The sequence below is a fragment of the Numida meleagris genome, unplaced genomic scaffold (genome assembly GCF_002078875.1).
Source record: "Numida meleagris isolate 19003 breed g44 Domestic line unplaced genomic scaffold, NumMel1.0 unplaced_Scaffold340, whole genome shotgun sequence".
Classification (NCBI taxonomy): domain Eukaryota; kingdom Metazoa; phylum Chordata; class Aves; order Galliformes; family Numididae; genus Numida; species Numida meleagris.
The window spans coordinates 29985-46831 of record NW_018364567.1 but is presented as its reverse complement, the minus strand read 5'-3'; the positions used below and the strand labels follow the sequence as shown (position 1 = coordinate 46831).

The window sequence follows — 16847 nt, the reverse complement described above, 5'->3', positions numbered from 1 at the left end:
ATGCCAAACACATTAGAGACTTGGATGCTGAGAGTTGCTTCTCTTTTGTTACTTCAGTTTAATCTAAGTAATTTTTCTGATTCACTTTTCCAGAGGTTTCTAGTTTTGTGCTATTTCTAGATCTGAGAAAGACACACATGTGTCTAATTACAAAGCACAGACATGCAGTTCTTGCTGGAAGACTGTAATATAACAATCGGTATCTCTGGGGAAGTGCAGTTATAGAACAGAGAGAGTTCTGAAAAAAAAACACCACCCCACTGTGAAGTTTTGTACAGCTAGAGTGATACCTTTTTCTCACCTAGATACTGAGATGATTAAAAAAGGAAAAAGAATTAGAAAAGAAAATGAATGTTTTAATTTCCAAATTGGAATGCTGGCATCTTACACTTGACTTTGTAAGTGGATAGGCCAAAAGCAGAACAGGCCAGCTCAGAGACATTACACTTATCAAAGAGTCATGAGAGAAGGTGGCTACTGCTTGGCAGGCTTAATTATAGAATCACACTGTTATTATCACTTTAAGTAAGTCAACCCTCAACACAGAGCTATGCTGACTATGGAATGAAGATATACAGGTTATTCCATAAAAGGTATTTAAACGAGGTTTTAAAAATAGCCAGTCTTTAAAAGTCTCTTGTAGAAGTAGCCTCCCACCTATCACTTTTTCCTCTCTGATTGTGACTTGACTGTTTAATTTCTATCTGTTCCTTAATGGGAATGTGTTGACATACTACCAGCAAACAACAGGCATGACTACTAATGGATGCCAGGAGGTAAGAAGCTGTTCCATGAGACTAGCAATGAATGCCAAGCAAACACTTTTTCACAGACTAATTCCTATATTTTGGTAAATAAAGGTTCAGAATCTGTCATTTTCAACAATTGTACCTGCTTTTTAAAATTGATCACTTAGAATACTGCTTATAGCATAAGCAAGGAAACATTCCAGAAGATGAATGGCTTACTTCCACAAGACAGACAGTGCACATTCATTTTACTTTCAAGACTTGTGCTGGCCTCAGGAGTTCACAGTTATTCTCAGTGTTCTCCCACTTATTCCATCTCTCTTTAATTCACTGAATTGCAGGCATCTCTTACCTTGACAACAGTTACCAACCCATCATTGCTGTTTGGATCGGTCAGGATAGTAAATTGACCTGTCGGGTCTCCCCCAGTCATTTGGTACCTCGCATTCCACGCAAGCGTGTGTGGCTGATCTTTATCTGTTACTGTTAGGTTAGCTACTATGACATCCACTCTGTTTTCTGGTACTTCACCATAGAACTGCAAAAAGAACAAAGACTTTCACCATATTGGCAAAAGCACTCAAGAACCATACTGTACTCCACAGGCTGACATCCACTTCGCTTGGTGTCAGTGTGCATCTCAAATCACTGGAGCTCTGACAACTTATCTAACAAAGCTCACCTGAGGCCACCCAGAAAACTGGTGGTTTGATTCCCTAGTCAACTTTTGCTTTGGGCCTAAGTAGAATACCATATCTAAGGTATATATTATATTCTGCATGTATTTAAGTCCTATCTGCCAATAAACTATTCAATAAGTAATAAGTATTTACCATCTGTGAGCATGATGAGAAAAGGGAGGGATAGTTATAAATATGCACATCCTTCCATTAGTCCTACCCCATACTTACAGTCATAGCAGTGAACTCTGGAGGATTGTCATTGACATCTGTCACAGTGATGACAGCAGTTGCTGTGTTTGAAAGACCATATGTTGGGTTTCCTTCCATGTCCGTAGCTTGAATTATTAATGTATATTGTTGTACTTTCTAAAACACAAAATGACATCAGTGTAAGTTTTAGACAAAACTGACATTACTGTAGGACAGCAGGTGTTTCCAAAATTGCACGTCGCTAAGCAGTGAGCTCATCGTACTGTTTATTCCAGTTAGCATCATTTGAAATGACAGAAGCAAAGTTTGTACCACAGAAATAATGCACCAGGTTGCATTCAACTCTGTTGAAGTACTGCTTGACTTTTCAAATACCACTGAGGTAACCACACACTGCCTACTTCCTATTTTCAAAATTGAAAATACTTCAGGCAGTTAATGCTATTATCACATGTTTAGAAACGTTTCTTAAATGAGGGGGAAAAAAAAAAACAAAGAAACAACAGTGTGCAGTTTACACTAGAACACAGTTAAGTCCTCAAAAGCATTTCAGAGGACTGAGCCAAGGTACATCTGTTGGCCAAACCACCATAACGGCCAAAGATTTGTCTTAGCCAGGCCTGAGTATACAAGGGCAGTTGCAACTTCTTGCAATTGCTATGGAAACCAGTGGTGTCAGGGCTAACTAAGACCAGTGGGGGCAGTGGGAAGAAGGGGGAGGGAGCTACTCAGTGAACTACTTCCATAAATGTTAAACACCTCAGAGAAGATGGCTGCTGCCTCCTCCCTTGCGTGGTGTTACTTGGGCCCTGTGAGCCAGGGAGCCACGCTCTCTGGCAGGCCTGGAGGGAGGCCAGCGTTCCCGAGCACAGCCTCCTTTCTGTGAAAAAGAAATGCCCTGCTGGGAGCTGGCCTCCGACTGGTTGGCTTTGTAACACACAGCTGACACGGTTGTAGTTAAGAATAAAGAAATAAAATTAGAAACTCTGACACAGAGGTGCTTGGAAGTTGCTTTTAACTCATCCATAGTTTCTACCACGAAATGAAAGTACAGTATATACTTTATTGTTTTTCAGTTTCAAATTTAGTTCAGAGAGAGAGCTAGGTGCTATCATCATAAATTCAGTTCTGTCAAAAAGAAAACTCCAACATAAGAAGTTGCTGTTACTTTGAAACATCAATTTCATGAATAGTTTGCCAACACAGCCAAAATCTTTCTAGCAAAATAAACATACTTCAAAGAAGCATAATTTTCCACTTGGTAACATCATGTCTCCCATTTCTTAAAAACTTACCTTTACGACAGATTATTTCTCATGTAAATAGCTTAGGAAATAGAATTATTGACAAAAAAATGAGTAAGGACAATGACATTGATGATATCTGACTTTTTTTTTTTGCCAGACACTGCTAGAAATCAGAGATGCAATGGATATGCACATTTCTGTTCTGCAAATACAAGCTATTGAATAAAAAGTTTTAAAACAAACGTATTCATCTTTATCTGACATTGAACATAATTTATGCTCATGTCCTCTTTCACAAAGGAATTACTACAAGACACTGTATATTGCATAAGCATCCCATGGGTCTTTTTTAAACAAAAACAACACTAATCTTATTTATAGAGGCATGTAATATATACATTCAGTAACACACACATATGTATACACATTCTCCTTTGTAAAATATACTTGCAAAGTGACCTTCATAAGTCTTAAATAAACATCCTAAAGGTTTCATTCACGACACCAACATGAGAAACAGTCAGAAGGGAATCAAAGAAATACTTTTAGTGCTTTCATCCAGGAAAAAATATACTTTACTTATTGTGAAGCAATAAAATCTAAAGCAGTATTGAAGCAAATCTTGCAGCCAGATGACTCTGAGTTATTGGAACAGCAGGTGCTTCTGATTCATCTGGGTCTTAGCACATTGATCCAAAGCAGCAGATTTCATTAAGGAAACTCCATTATTATTACACAGAGACTCAACTTTCACACAATCTTCTTATTTAATTCCAGCAGAACACGCACATGGGATATTCTCCTCAAAATGCCCCAAAAGTCAGCAGTTATGTGAGCTCTTTTCCTGTCTGTCCTTCTCCCATTCCTTTCCAGCACTGACATACACGAGATCAACTGCTGGAGAATGAAACTTAAGGAAAATCAGCATGCGTGCAACTTTTACAAGCACAGGGGAAATAGGGGAGGTTGCTCTCCTCATTCTACTGTGAGTTGAGAAGCAGCCAGGAGAAAGCCACTGAGCGTGTGTCAGCAGCCTGCACAGAAACTGTGCAGCAACACATCTGAAAACGAACTGGCAGCTTCAAGAAAGAACACAGACCTCATCAGGTCAAATCTTTCCACTTCAACACAGGCCAAATAAAAAAGAGCACTTCACTGAATTAACCTCACGTGAGACAGGAATGTCTATGTGTAAATTTATGTACCCTGCCTGACTTCTGTACCTCCAGCAGTAAAACAGATGTTTTAATGCTGAAGTGGATTCTTCCACAGCAACAGTGGAAGAAATGGGAACACCTGGAGCTCATGAAAAAGCATCTTTTGGGAAACAAGTGAAACATTTCTTCTGCTATTAGCTGAGTACTTAAGCAATTCTCCCTTCCTGTGCACGTTTATGTGGACAGTGCATTGTGCGTGTTTAACCTAAAATACCAGCAGATTATTCAAAGTTAATATGCTGCAACTTTCGGTTAGCCCTGGAGAGTTCAGACAATTGGAGTACGTGATCTTTCCAGGTCCCTTTCAACTGAACTATTCTATTAAGAAAGCTATCAGAGGGACCACTTTTTTTTTAATGCCTTCAACATTTACGTTCACATAAATAATGTGTCACATAACTTAAGAGTTTAAAATTGAACATAGTATTTAGTGAGCCCGATTAGAATTTTACAAAGGGTGTCAAGACTCAAGAGAAAAGAGAAGATTGTGGTAGCCTAGAGGAGGCTATGGATACCACCTCTGCAGTGAAGTCCGAGTACAACACGGCATTCCCCAGAGGATTGTCTGAAGCCCTGCTCGATTCAGATCTGGCTTTTAAGAATCCTGGTTGTTTTAATTAAATTGACTCTCACGAAACACAGGAAATGAAGGAAGTAAAGCAATAGCTTGGGAAGGAAACCAATTTATCTCATATTAGTCTAATTTAATATTTGAATGCTTTAAAATTAATCATTAATATTCAACATGTGCAATAAATGTTTATAAATACGCATTTAGGTATCAGTACAGTGATCCATTGGGAAAGCTGATGGCAAATGACAAGTCTTCTTCCAATGTTAATATGAGTGTCTAAGCTGGAAAGACAGCTGGTTTCTTCCGAGTTAAATCACAGTACAGCTAGTCACTAAGTCATAAAACTCCGAGTTATCACTAAGTTCTAAAAGTTTACCTGTCAAAGATGACCAGAGGCTTTTAGAAACAAGAGCAAAGTTACCTATCATTCTTTTAACAGTGCAATACTACAAGTTCAGGGTTTTCCTTTCCTTAAATCCAGTCTCATCAAAAACAACTTTAACAGTAGAAATATTAATAACTTTAAAAAAAATTAACCATAATATCTGTCTCTCTAGCTTTTCAAAACTTCTGATAGCCACTTTCAAACTGCCAAGTGCAGTAAAATATTAACAGCCAATCGAGAGCACCGTTTTGTTCTCCATTTTAAATAAGTATAAGCAAACAGCCAGAAGCTGAACTTCACATTCCATTAAAAAAAATATTTCAGATTCAACATGCTCGTAATAACAAAACTGAGAACAAGATGTGTCCAGTTAAAATTTGTTTAGATTTCATAGTTTGTTTATGAAATAATAGTCATCTCTTTTGAAGTTCAAGGTGGCTCAAAAATGTAGTTAGCCCATGTAACACACCTGAAATATTTTCACCCTCACCTCACAGCTTGGTAAACCAAAGCAAAGGACTTGGTGCCTTCCCTCTCCAGTGGAGGGCTCAGTGAAGAACTGTCTGGACAGAATGGCATTTGTCCAGGATGTGGCAGGTAGCTGCTTACAGAATTTTTTTCTTAAGTTTTCAAATGTGTGATCAGACTTTTAAGACCTATCTTTCTCTATACGGTTTCCACAACAGACTCCTTTATTTCTTAGAGACATGTACATTTCAAATTTTATAATCACTAATGCTTTTCCTGGTTTATTTTAATCAGCAAAGTTCAGATCGGGGCATTACTGCAATTTAGTAACACAGCATCTAGAAGATTTAAAATATTTACCGCCTCTCTGTGAAGAGCTAGGAAGAAGAGGAGGGAGGATAGAAACTCCTTTCCTGAGCTTCCAAGATTAATAAAACACACAGCCAATTCTATTTTCCATCTACTCTTTGCTTACAGAACTCAGCAAGAGGAGGGGGCTGGAGCTGAAAAAGTCTTCCATTTCAGCACCCAGGTTGAGCATCCAAAGCCTTGTCTGCATTGCCTTGATTTAATGTGTACCCGTTCCTTAAAGCTCATACAAATTGTCTGAGGTTAATTTTCACCCACATGATCATTTTCTCTCTTTTAGCTTTGTGTACTCTGGGCCTAGAGTAATGACCAGTGTCAACTGGATGATGAAAGGGAGGAAGAGTGGGAAAGGGGGGGAAATATTTGCAGTTATTCACAAAAATTGTGCATTTTCACAACGCTCAACACAACCTGATCTACAGAATTAAGATCTGCCATACCTCTCTGTCAAGTCCAGCTGCTACGGTAATAATGTCACCAGTCTCATTGTTGATTGTAAACATGTTGGGAGAGGGACTGCTTGGTGCCTGCGACAAGATTCTGTATCTCAGCATCCCATTCTGTGCATTGGGATCATCAGCATCGATGGCAGTAACAGTCATCACATAGGTTCCTAGCAGCAGGATAAATAATTGATGTTATATAAACAGTTTACTCAGATTACCCAAGATCACTTACAAGCAATGGTCAAAGTATGTATTTCTTTTGGTAAACTCTACACATTCCTTCTCTTACTTAAAACAAACTGATTAAACCCAAGATTCACCAATAGAGTAATTAAAATACATAACAGGAGATAAAAATACTTTTTTGTTTATAAAATATCAGGTTTGCTTAGAATTGAAGAAGCTCCATAAACAGTGAAATCCTACAATTCTGCCATAAATAACATTTTTGTAACAACATAGTTTGCCAATGTTTAGATAAAAATATTATTAATTGGGCCAAAGAAAATATACTTGATTTTCAGAATTGGTGCACATAATGATAGTGATTGAAAATGAATGTAATACTTTTTCAAAGGTCTTTGAGATGCATGTTCTTTCTATCTCAAATGCCAAGTCAAAACTGAGAAAATGTGTTTCTTTTGCTAGCTTTTTTAAAAATTTCATTTCGCACTATGGACAAATTGAGGAAGCCATTTCAGCCATAGTACAAATGTAAACATGAGCTGATTAGAATTTTAATGAGATGTGAACCATTTAGAGTTTTCTCAAGAATTCAAATGCAAGTGTTTGATTTCAAATCCCTGTTTCCAAGCCTCTGAGAATCAGAGCTGGAACTGAATCTGCTGGTGTGTGAGACGTCTCTTACACCCTTAGTTGTCAAGTAAATGAACGGCAATTGCTGTTATGAACATAACTGGAAGAACTGTGACATCATAAACAGGATTTTCAAAAACAGGAACCTGAAAGTAAACTTAAATCCTTCTTCATTTTAGTTCATATACATAATAGTTTCCTTCATTTGACATGCAAAAAAGAGTTAAAAATGAGGTGAAAGAGTAAGACAGTATCTGAGATTTCACTCATTACATTTATAAAACACCTCTGAAAGTGTTAGAAGGTCTGAAGATACAAACTTCACCATCTGTTCAAAATTTAATTGTGTAAGTTCCTTCCTCCCCACCCCCCAGCCCCCCTGACCCCTATCCCGACTCAGAAAGCCCACACCTTACCTGGCTTTGATCCTTCAGGGACTGTCCCATTCCAAACCTGATGCAAGAACTCAGGTCTATTATCATTCATATCAATGACATTAATCACAATGTCAATAGGATTTTCCACCTGGTTTCCATTTACATCCACTGCATGGGCTCTCAGCTACAAAAATCATAATAATATATAAGAATTTGCAAAACACAGAAACATATACTAATAAAGGTGACACAAAGATTCAGGCTAGACATATTTAGCTCAGTGTAGTCTGCCAGCTTCCACTGCTCCCCCATGCTGATTGTTTAAGTTTTCAGGTTGCTAACCGGAATCTAAACTATTTTTAAGTTATATACTACTTTGATTTGTTGAGAACGCTTTTGAATCATATAATTTTGATTAATACCAATGCCAGCTGTCAAATATAATTCTCTTTTTAATAATGATCATTAGAAATCAGCCTCTAAAAGCATGCATATTTATATTAAAGAGATGAAAAATTTAAAAAGATAGACCTCATTAACAATTCAAAGGGAATAAATGCCGGCATCACTTTCAAAAACTCTTAGCTGATATAATGAATATTGAATAGGCATGAATGCATAGAAGAAGTGTATAGAATATATTTGTGTTACTCAATACAGGTACCCAATGCAAAGTTTGTGATTAATCACTGTCAGTAAACACAACAAAATGACAAGCTAAAATTAAGCTAATGTTTACAGACCAAGTATCTTTGAAACTGAAACTGTTACATTTAATGTCGCAATTGTCAAAAAGGGCTGAATAACTACCTTTGACAGTCAAGCTTACCTATATAACCTTAAATTGGACAGGAAAAAAAAAGGGGGGAACGTGGTACTTTTTGAAAATATAAATCTATGTATCTAGGCCATAACCTAGCAATTGCTAGGCAAAAAAACCCCATCCTGCTAAAGCCCATTATGTATCTATCTACTGGCTGCAAACCTACTAGAAAAGAGCAAGCAGCCATGATTAACTCACTACTCTGGAAATGGCTCATATATATGTAAATTCCTAAATCAGTAAATCTTAAATTGCCAAATTTTCAGTCAAATCTCACAGATGCTGGAACCATTTGCCCTTGCACGAGCCAGGTCCAACACACAAATGCCATCTGCTATGTCCTCCATTCAGGAGTAGCACTCAGATTCCAAGAGAGCTAGACAAGGAGTGTTTTAATCGACAGCATGCTGGAAGCTCTCTCTAAGAGCTGAGTGAGTGTAGTAAAAATTTCAACCTGGTCTTTCAACAGCAGAGACAACTCTAGGCCCAAGTTTGGTCTCCCTCCTTCCTTCAAAGCTTTCTTTTTGACTAAAACTGGAACCAGTGGTCTACTCTGTCAATTTCTTTAGAGCAAAGAATATCATTTTCATAAGCTGGCAGACTGATTTACAATTCCATTAAAATGCTTAGATTTCCCCCGAAAATGAAAATTGCTAAGTTATTCTTCCCATCCATTTCTCAAATCACAGCTGCTGCAATTCTAATAGCAGTCTTGTCCTAATTTAAGTTGCTGAATTAAAAGTAAACTTTTGAAAAATATACAATAGTGGAGACTGTGATCAATGGCCTGCATTTGAAATATAAACTACAGTATCTATATTTCAATCTTTTAAAATTACTTTATTTAAATACATTTAATCACTGTTTATGTCTGTTAATGCATTTAAGCTGCTTAGGCACAGTAAGAGTTAGCCTCAGTAAGTACAATAAATATGAATCTGCTACAGACTCTTCAAATCATATCTCATAGAAAACTAAATGCCGGCTGCTCAAGTCATGTTTGAAGCAGATGTTAATCTTCAGTTTGATAATCTGATTTATGGTAAATTAAACTCTTACATGAAAAGAAGCAATCTGCTCCCGATCTAAAGGCTTTGTCACAGACAGCTGTCCTGAGATGGGGTTGATGATGAAGATTCCTGTTGGAGGTTGGTCAGCTCCTGGGCCAGTCACACTGTACCGCAACGAAAGGCTTTTATCACGATCAGACCTAATCTGTGTGTCAAAAAGATAATGTTTACATTAGCTACAAACAACCAATAGATGTAACTGCTGCAGAGACAGTTAGTATAAAGACTGAGGTTTTCAATCGCACTCTTTCATTTGTCATAAACTTGGTCAATAACATTCCAGGAACATAAAACTATCCCTCATTACTTCTTGTAACAATCACGATCATGGATGGAAGGTCTCCTGCACCGGACTCTCAGCACTGTGCTGCAGAGTTCTGCGGAGAAGCCAGCGTCCCTCACCCTATCACATCTCTTTCCCTCCTGCCTCCTGGCACACTCCTCCTGTGAACTCCTGTACATCTCCCAGTGGAGAACTCCTGTGTATGTTAACTGGATCATTCTGAACCTGGAGAGATCCTCCTTAACATGGAGGATGTTGTCACAGTACTTACCACCAGAAATAAAATCACCTTCTGCCATGGGGACAACTTAAAAATAAATAAATAATTTAAGAATAAATAGCAATCATCCCAGAAGACTCGATAAACATTTGGACTACAAACAAAACATCATTCACATGAAGTTTCTCCAAGAACACTTTAAGGGACACTGAAATCACATTTCTATTAACTTCCTTACCCTAACTAATTCTTGAGGAAAAGGTCCTCTGGAATTTTCTGGTAGGTTGATTGGAGGGATAACCCAGTCTCTCTTCTGTCTCTTCAGATGGCTGCTGTGCTTATATTGTTGCCATGGAAATACGATGTCTTCAATTTTCTTTTGGTCCTTTCCCAGGTACATGATAAAATTAAGCATGTGTTAGGAGACGTTATAAAATACTTTGGATACAATTACATAATTGACTGAAAGGCTGTCTCTCCACTGTGTTATTTGCATTAACAGATAAGTGTGAAAATAGCCAAATGCTATTTACAATTGTATGAGAAAAACTCCTTTTCCTTCTTCCTTATTCATGTCAGAGGAGAAATGAAATTATAAGCCATTTATAACATGGCACTACTGTGTAAACTATCCTCCACTTTCAGGAAAGTAGTTAATATTTTGCAGAATTTAATAGTATGCCTTTATGTATTTCTCATTAGCTGGAACTTCAGTCCAGGTAATGTGTTACTGTACATTAAATTTAGATCTGGGTGTTCTAAAATATAATTTGAGTTCCAAGAGAAGTTTAATACATACTGGTAAGGAATGTCTCAAATATTTATGACCCTATTAAATCCCATCGAATTAATGCTGTAATTATTTTAAACCTATGTCAGCCATGATGGATGCAGTAGATGACCCACTTTACACGTTGGGCATTAATCTCTGCTGGGTGTCAACATTCTTTTCCTATTCCCTTCTATAGCTGCAGTCATTTCAGCCTTTGGACGCCAGCACACACATAGCCATGCTAGCTTGCTTAAGGGTGGAGACAGTGAGACAAAAACATTTTCAAAATCTTTTAAGAGAAAAATCTCCCTCCTCTCCTCATCCCTTCCCTTAGTCATTAATCTAATCAAATGTGTCACAGACTAAAAACAGATGCCCAACTGAAGGCCAAACTCCACTACTCTATATTCTACTAATGTTAGGGATGCCTAACTGCATCTGTGGAAGGAACAGGGCATGCTGATGCATATCCAAGCATATGCCCTTTTACGGACGTTTATAGACAAAACAACATTTCCATGTTTAAAAATGTGCCTTCAAAGGTTTAAAAGCAATCTGCAAATACACATAAAAAACCCTGACAGTTACAGAGCTTTGATTTCCAAAGTGTTCTCAGCAGAAATATCTTGCATAATCACACCATCTATTTTGAAATTACGCTTAAATCTTTAATGCATATCCGTAACAGGTATATTAATCCAGGAATAAATTTTGTTCCTTATTTTTAAATTAATCAGCTTGTAAGAGAAGAAACATCAGGCAGCAAGCAATAATACAGGCAAACAGACTAGACCTAATACTGAGTTCCTAAAGTAAATATATTATGTTATTTATTTATTGCTAGGTGTGATTTCTGTTACAGTACAGTACATGATTTATCCTATGGCAGCTTCCAGCAGAGGGAGACTATCTTCCTTACCAAGCAGAGTTGGCATCATGAATAATTTACTGCCTCCAATTTGATTATGAAGGGACAAGACAAAGCCAATATTCCCTGCCAGAAATGCTTTCCTACTACTGCTGCAAAACTACAGCTCCCATCTAATAAACTTGACTGATGCATACTAGCACAGATTTGTTTATTTTGTGGTTAAATATAACTGCTTGAATAAATACCGCAATACTTTCAAGCAATTTAAAATAAAGAAATGACCGTGTCTGCCTTAAATTCAGGTATAAATCTCAAACTATACAAACAAAAAGCTCAAACATAAATGAATCCTACATACTTAAACAGACATGCCTTTTCCATGCCTTAGCAAAGCTACAGAATAACAACAGAGAAGCTGTTTCTAAGGCTCCAGCTTTACAATTATTCATGCAGTACTTGCCCATTAGTATAATACCTCATGGAGAGGTGCATGACAGCCAGAATCAAAGCCCTATTTTTAAGCCTGTTTCCAGAGAGACATCCATACAGCGTTTATAGTTACTGTTTTACCTTTTCTGAGGTCCCTGTGAATGCTGGTTCAGGGGTTAGCTTCACCTTCATTTGCCATTCTTCCTGAGTTTCCTTGTCTTCAGCAGACACTACAAACTCTGTGGGCTCTGCTGAAAGTTGAAAGCTTCTCTCTGCGTATACCACACCATCTTCACCTACTCTAAAATCTTCTGGCTCACTGCTTCCAAAGTGTATTTTTCTGTTTTCATCACAGCTTTGAAACCTCACTATAAAACACAAAATGAAGAACAAAAAGTTAAAAGCAGTCACTCTGAAAACATTAAGAACAAATATTCGATGCATTAAGAACAAATACTCGAAAACAGGAATATCTGTAGGGATTTGTACCTCAAGCCTCAAGAAAAGATCCAGTCCAGTCAAAATCGTAACACTCTGAGAAACACCCAATGAATTTAATTATGCTGCAATTGTAATCACAAACACAATTGTGCTTACAATGCCTTCTCCGCTACTGATGAAAAATCAAAAACCTTGAAGTCAGTTATGAGATTAACTTCTATGCCTTCCTCAATCCATGATTCAGTTGTATTATCTATGGTACGTCACTTATGAGCTCTGGGCTTAATTTTCCTCCCTCATTCCTCATCTATAAGACAGAATCAGCAGTAAATACTTGCCAAATGGAAAAAATACAAGTTAAAGACTCAATATTTATCTTTTTCTTTTTTTGGTAAAGCTGCTTCACATACTGCACGCATTCATATATCCACTTAGGAGTACAACCCTTTTTCATCAAATTTTTCCTCAGCCTCGACTCATTTTGTGCCATCTCAATTATGCTCATTGGAACAAGAAGACAGTAAAACCAACTGTGTGAGGTACTGATGGGAAATGCACAAAACAGGTTGCTGCTTTCTTTACCCAATTGCTTTCACTACCACTTATCTTCTGGGTTACTGCAAATAATAGTAGGTAAAAAATGAAAGTGTGATTTTAAAACCAATGATCATTCTTTAATGTTTCCAAAGTACTGTGAAATATTTTGACTGTATGGGCAACAGAAGTTCAAAACATCATTATGAAGGTTGTGTTGAAATGCACATAGTGAAGATGAAGATAAAATGAGGCTTCATGCCTCATTTCAGTTATTGGACTTTTTTATATTGTGCTAAACCATGCACAAACTATTTAGCTTCAAAACCTAAAGGTCTCTCTCAAGAAAAATCACTACTAAATGTCAAACATCATACGCTTTCTTCTGTAATGCACTGGTTACAGGAAGGTACTGAGAAGAAGAATCATACCTTTTCCCATTTAAACTTCAAGGACCAAGCTGACGTTCAGATGACATTCAAAATTTGTTTCTTTACTTCACCCTTTCAATTATCTGGAATCTCCCACTTGCCCTCTCCTGACAGAAAAGCCTTTACAAAATACTTCTTTAAAAGGGTCTATCATGCATAAAAGTGAGACAAAGTACAGCGCTCCTCAAAATAAATGATAGAACATCAATGTTCCCAGCACTGAGCTTGCTGGGTTGTGCTCTTTCCAGATCGCTCACGTGGCTGAAAGGCTTCCTTTGGGAAATGCCACCATCATCTTGAGGAGAATACCAGGCCCAGCACAAAGCACAGAAGCGAGGAAGAACACATCTCCCTGGGCAAAGGCTGTGGCCTCATCACTAGGGCTCCTCATGCCATCCTTGTAGATGCTGCCTCAGGCCTTCACCATGAGCAGTGGAACTGCTTCACTGCAGTGCTAATAAATACTCAGCCTCTAGCTAAGACCTGGAAAACGTAACAGAGCCTCTGGTTTGCAGTTCATGTTGGAGGACAAAATTCTTAGGCAGAAAATCCAGCTCACAGATGCTACCCATAGCAGTGATCTCCCACTTTTTTCAGTGCTGAGCCTCATGACTTTAGCACCAGCCAACTGAGAAAACACACAACTCAAAACCAAAGACATAAAACCACTAGTTAAAGCAACCATACTAGTGCCCAAAAATCATTACTGCAGCCCTAAGCCTGTAACTATGACTAGGTGAGCCAGCAGTGTGCCCTTGCAACCCAAAACCCTAACAGTATGCTGGGCTGCAACAGAAGAGGAGTGGCCAGAAGGGAGAGGGAGGGAACTGTTCCTTTACTCTGCCCCCCTGAGACCTCATCTCGAGTAAGGTGTCCAGGTCTGCAACCCCCAACACAGGAAAGCTTTGGAGAGGGTCCAGTGGAAGGCCACCAAGATGATCAGAGGGCTGGGGCACCCCTCCTACAAGGACAGGCTGAAGGAGTTGGGCTTGTTTAGTCTGGAGAAGAGAAAGTTCCAGGGAGGCTTAATGCAGCTTCCGATATTTGAAGGGAGATGATAAGCAGAAGGGAAATAAACTTTTTACATAGATAAATAGTGATAGGATAAGGGAGAATGGCTTTAAACTAAAGGAAGGTAGATTTAGATGAGGTGTATCAGGGGGATGTTTTTCACTGAGAAGGTGGTGAGGTGCTGGAATAGGCTGCCTAGAAAGGCTGTGTATGCCCTGTCCCAGGAGGTGTTCAAGGCCAGGCTGGATGGGACCCTGGGCAGCCTGATTTGGTGCTTGATGTAGTGGTTGGCAATCCTACCCGCAGCAAGGGTATTAGACCATGATGATCCTTGAGGTCCCTTCTAACCCAAGCCATTCTATGATACATGACCCACGGGAACTGTATATTCTATGTCATTAAGTACAAAAAAAGAGATGTCCAAGAAGAGTTTACTCCTAAGTCACTACACCTCATGTTTAAGAAGTTAACTGCACTAATGCAGACTGAGACCAGAGAACTGAACAACACTGCTCGTACTTGGGTTCAGAGGCACAGAACACCAACGTCCCAAGCATGGACAGAGGAAGCTTGGCCTCCTCCAATTTTAATTTCTATTCACAAAGAATATGAACTGTTTGTAACTGAAAATGTTAAGAGATGTAAGGTTGGAGGGGGGACAAACAAAAAACAAAACAAAACAAAACAGAAGACTAAGCAATATAACTCATAGCTCTGTGCCTGCTGGCCTCTAATCTCAGCTACCACTGCTCTCTCTGAACCCGCTCTTCAGAAGAGTGCCTTGACCAAAAAGGCAAAGACAGACTAAGATTCACCTCTGGCTCTTCTCAAGACTAATTTCTAAAAAGTACCAAGTACAAAAGAAAATTAATATTAATCCAAACTTTGATCATTACTAGTTTTGAAAAAGGTGAAATTTAAAAGGAATATTACAGTCATTATAATCTGAAAGACTAAGATACCACGACATCTCATAAAAACTTATTTCCCAACACACAGAAATGTAATACATTCAATGTTTTATACATATCATAAGACTCTGAGAAAATCCCTTTCCTTTTACAGCATCTTGGTAAAAATTTATAAAATTGTCAAGAGTTTTGTTAGAATTACTCTCCCTTTGCAAGGAACACATTAACAAATTATACTCAAGTATAACCATCCATAATTGAATTACCTTGACAGAGTACAAGTCGTACAGTAGCGACTCTCTCCACAACTGTACGGTTATCAGTCTTAAATTCGATTTAGATTGCTCTACTTCATTTTTCAATGTTCAACTGGTATGAACAAAAAGAGATTATAAACCTACGGTCAGCAATCCAACGGTGGTGTTTTTTTTGCCAAAATGCTACAGGAGCTTTTTTCGATGAGAGTAACACCACTATTTACAACAACCGTGTTCTAACAACCACACTGAGGGGAGACACGCTTTCCATAAGATCCATTCTGCTGATAAATCAATCATATAGATCCGTTTTAATTTTAAAAAAAAAGGTTAACCAGATATATTATACAGCATTTAGACACGTTGTTTGCAATAAAAATAGGAATCAAGTATCTTTTTTTTACTACTTCATTAGTCTCTTACTCCTCTGGGAAACTTTTCCTGTACAAAATGAAAATTATTAAAAAAAAAAGAGAGAGAACCTGTCACTGTAACATTTTAAAAGAAAACCTACAGCTCTGCAGTATTAAAGCAAGCCCTCAAGTTAACACTCTTTTGCATGGAAGCAATTAAAATATATGTTTAAATTTGTAGTGTACAAAGTCTTGAGAACTAAACATGCAAATTCATTTAAAGTGCCAGAGCTACACCACTCTTACTCCTGTCTAATGGGATGAATGATTCATGGTATCTGTTAAAACATGTCTAACCTCATGTACCTTAATAGTAGTCTTCAAATTACCCAGGTTTTTATTCTCTGAGAGAGTATTCTTTCTACAGCTATTCACTTTGGTTTGCACTCTTTAACAATTCCCTTCTGCTCCCTTATTTTTAGGCAAATAACAGCAAAATTATTTGACCCAAGGACTAGGCAAAGTCTGATACAGTAGGCTATTAGTAACTTCAGTTTTTCATGAAAATATTCATGTACAATACAGTCAACTAATACAGGCTTTTTTGTAACTTGTTTTAATCTTGAGACAGTTGTGTTGATTTGCCATTTGAATTTCTCTACTTTGGAAGTATCTAATACACTTCTGGATAAGATTCAGATCCATATAAACAACAACAAAAGTATTTCATTCTGATAATATGCTGGAACAATATTACTTGTCTTGGATGTTATTCTCAGTGCTTTGAGCACCAACATCATGGCTAAGGATTACTTAGAGGACATCATGAAAATTGCAATAAATTCTAAGTACTTAACAACAGATGCTCAAACAATACAGTAAAAACTATGCATCATAAAA

The 16847-nt window shown here is 37.8% G+C and overlaps 1 protein-coding gene across 1 annotated transcript in view; it reads right to left on the bottom strand.

Annotated features, from left to right (window-relative positions):
- CDH2 (cadherin 2) overlaps positions 1-12468 on the bottom strand; it is a 38003-nt gene extending 25535 nt beyond the window's left edge. Inside the window, exons 1-7 of the mRNA XM_021383110.1 lie at positions 12151-12468; positions 10176-10322; positions 9424-9579; positions 7581-7725; positions 6343-6515; positions 1661-1798; positions 1102-1287 (exon numbers count right to left, since the gene is read on the bottom strand). Coding sequence (XP_021238785.1) covers positions 1102-1287; positions 1661-1798; positions 6343-6515; positions 7581-7725; positions 9424-9579; positions 10176-10322; positions 12151-12453 — 1248 coding nt within the window. The 5' untranslated portion in view covers positions 12454-12468. The remainder of the gene's footprint in view (positions 1-1101; positions 1288-1660; positions 1799-6342; positions 6516-7580; positions 7726-9423; positions 9580-10175; positions 10323-12150) is intronic.
- Between the last annotated feature and the right edge of the window lie 4379 nt (positions 12469-16847).